Source organism: Amphimedon queenslandica, unplaced genomic scaffold (assembly GCF_000090795.2).
Source record: "Amphimedon queenslandica unplaced genomic scaffold, v1.1 AMPQUscaffold_13286, whole genome shotgun sequence".
Taxonomy (NCBI): Eukaryota; Metazoa; Porifera; class Demospongiae; order Haplosclerida; family Niphatidae; genus Amphimedon; species Amphimedon queenslandica.
Window position 1 is genome coordinate 64,243 of NW_003546478.1, and position 1,854 is coordinate 66,096.

Sequence of the window (1,854 nt, forward strand, 5' to 3'; positions counted from 1 at the left end):
TGCTAATAATTATTTCAATGCAGAAACTTGCTAATGTTCCCCCACTACGTCATCGCGTGACCACGCCCACCACCGGAAGTGATTTGACAAGATGGCTGTAAGGCAAAAAATTACAAGTTTTGACCCAAGATTTAGTACAGAATTGGTACTTTTTAATAATTTTAGCTATTTTTCCTATGATTCTTTCTTTATTACCAACTTATTTCAGGGAAAAAATTTTTTGGGTGCAGTTACCCTTTAAAGGATTTCAAGAAGTTGGCTCTAGCACTTCTTCTACATTATCATTTACTCCTGCTGGTAACTTAAAGAGCATAAAATTAATGGTCTCATTATTGTGTATTTTATTACAGCTACTGCTACTGTAGCATCATCATCATCAAATGGAGCTATCTCATGGATTGGTGGAATATTTATTGGTATCATCATCAGTGCAGTGTTTGTTATTATCTTATTATTGATTATCAAAATTGTCATTACAAGAAGAAGTAAAGACAAACAATTTGAGCCCAACAAAAGGTACAATCAAATACTTTACTTATACCATTATGGTATTACTAATAAAGGTCATCACTACAAAGTGATAATGTAAATGTCACATCCACTGTTTACCATCAGTCAAGAGGTCACACTGCAAAAACGATGGTGGGTTATACCCACCATATTTGTGGAAGGTACCCACTTTTTGGTTTTCCACCAATGTGGGTGAAACCCCCTGGTGTTATATTCCCCCCTTTGGTGGAAAATACCCACCATCAATGTGTAATAATTACACTCATAATAATAATGTAATAATTAATCTAGTAATGCCACGCCCACTGCGCATGCGCAGTTCAGTTCCAAATTAATCCAGCTGCAAATTAGTGGTGGGCGATACTGGCCAAAATGGATTCGATACGATACCGATCGATATCAGCTCATATCGAGAGTATCGATACAGTTTCGATACGATATTTAGACCACACCTATGGAGTCACACCCCTTATTATTGACTGTTTTCATCAATGTTTTCATGCACGTGTATCCACGTGTGTGTATTATACGTCATTAACTTATTAAAATTTTCATTATTAATATTATTTAACCATAATAAATGGGCGTGGTCAACGTATCGATCCAGATTCCTTCAAAATTTCGATACCGATACGAATCGATACCGTAAAATATCGTTTGTATCGATAAAATATCGATATATCGCCCACCACTACTGCAAATGGCTTCCTTCTCTTTGTCCTCCATTACTGCCAGTCTACATGTGTCTATTTTTTGGCCGTTTAGCTCTTAGTTTTGCCTCTGTATTCTTTGAAATCCCCAGAAAAGTATGGTACTACTTCTGTTATGTATTTATTACGATAGTTTTGCTCATTTTATTGTAGTTATCTCATTTTCGAAGCCCGCTTCCATGTCAGCAGCTATTTCTGTGACTCTTCCTTCAGGCTGTCCCCTTAGGCTATGATTTGTGTCTAGACTGATTGAGTAAGACTTGATATTGTTGTTATAAAACTCTCATGACATGGCATGCTAATAATCAATATAAAAGTACTCTCACTCTCTGCTTTCTCTTTTCCTCTAAGACTACCAATAGCTGTGTTCAAAATGGATCGCGTCCATACAAGACTGGCTTATTGATTTTGTTTTGATGTGGTAAGAATTTTATTAGTTGCATGCTTAAAAATTCATCTCCCTTTTATTTCTCTTCTGCGGCTTCTTTTTTCTCGTTGCCTCCTCCTTTCTCTCTCCTCTGCTTTCTCCGTCGCCACCCACTACCTCAGTATAGGTTTTAGCTTCTTTTCAAGTGAATTGTATCTGATTACATCATTTTTTTGATATGGTAAGCATTGTATTAATTGCTGAAAT

General features: G+C 36.4%; 1 protein-coding gene across 2 annotated transcripts in view; it reads left to right on the forward strand.

Annotated features, from left to right (window-relative positions):
- LOC109583724 (scavenger receptor cysteine-rich domain superfamily protein-like) overlaps positions 1-654 on the forward strand; it is a 2,468-nt gene extending 1,814 nt beyond the window's left edge. Inside the window, exons 6-8 of one of the 2 annotated variants that reach the window (XM_019999168.1) lie at positions 351-416; positions 481-516; positions 564-654. In XM_019999168.1, the coding sequence (XP_019854727.1) occupies positions 351-416; positions 481-516; positions 564-589 (128 nt within the window). In that variant the 3' untranslated portion in view covers positions 590-654. Of the gene's footprint in view, positions 1-53; positions 146-208; positions 298-350; positions 438-480; positions 517-563 lie in introns of those variants that run through there. The other variant, XR_002185683.1, reaches the window with a different exon arrangement.
- The last annotated feature ends 1,200 nt before the right edge of the window (positions 655-1,854 follow it).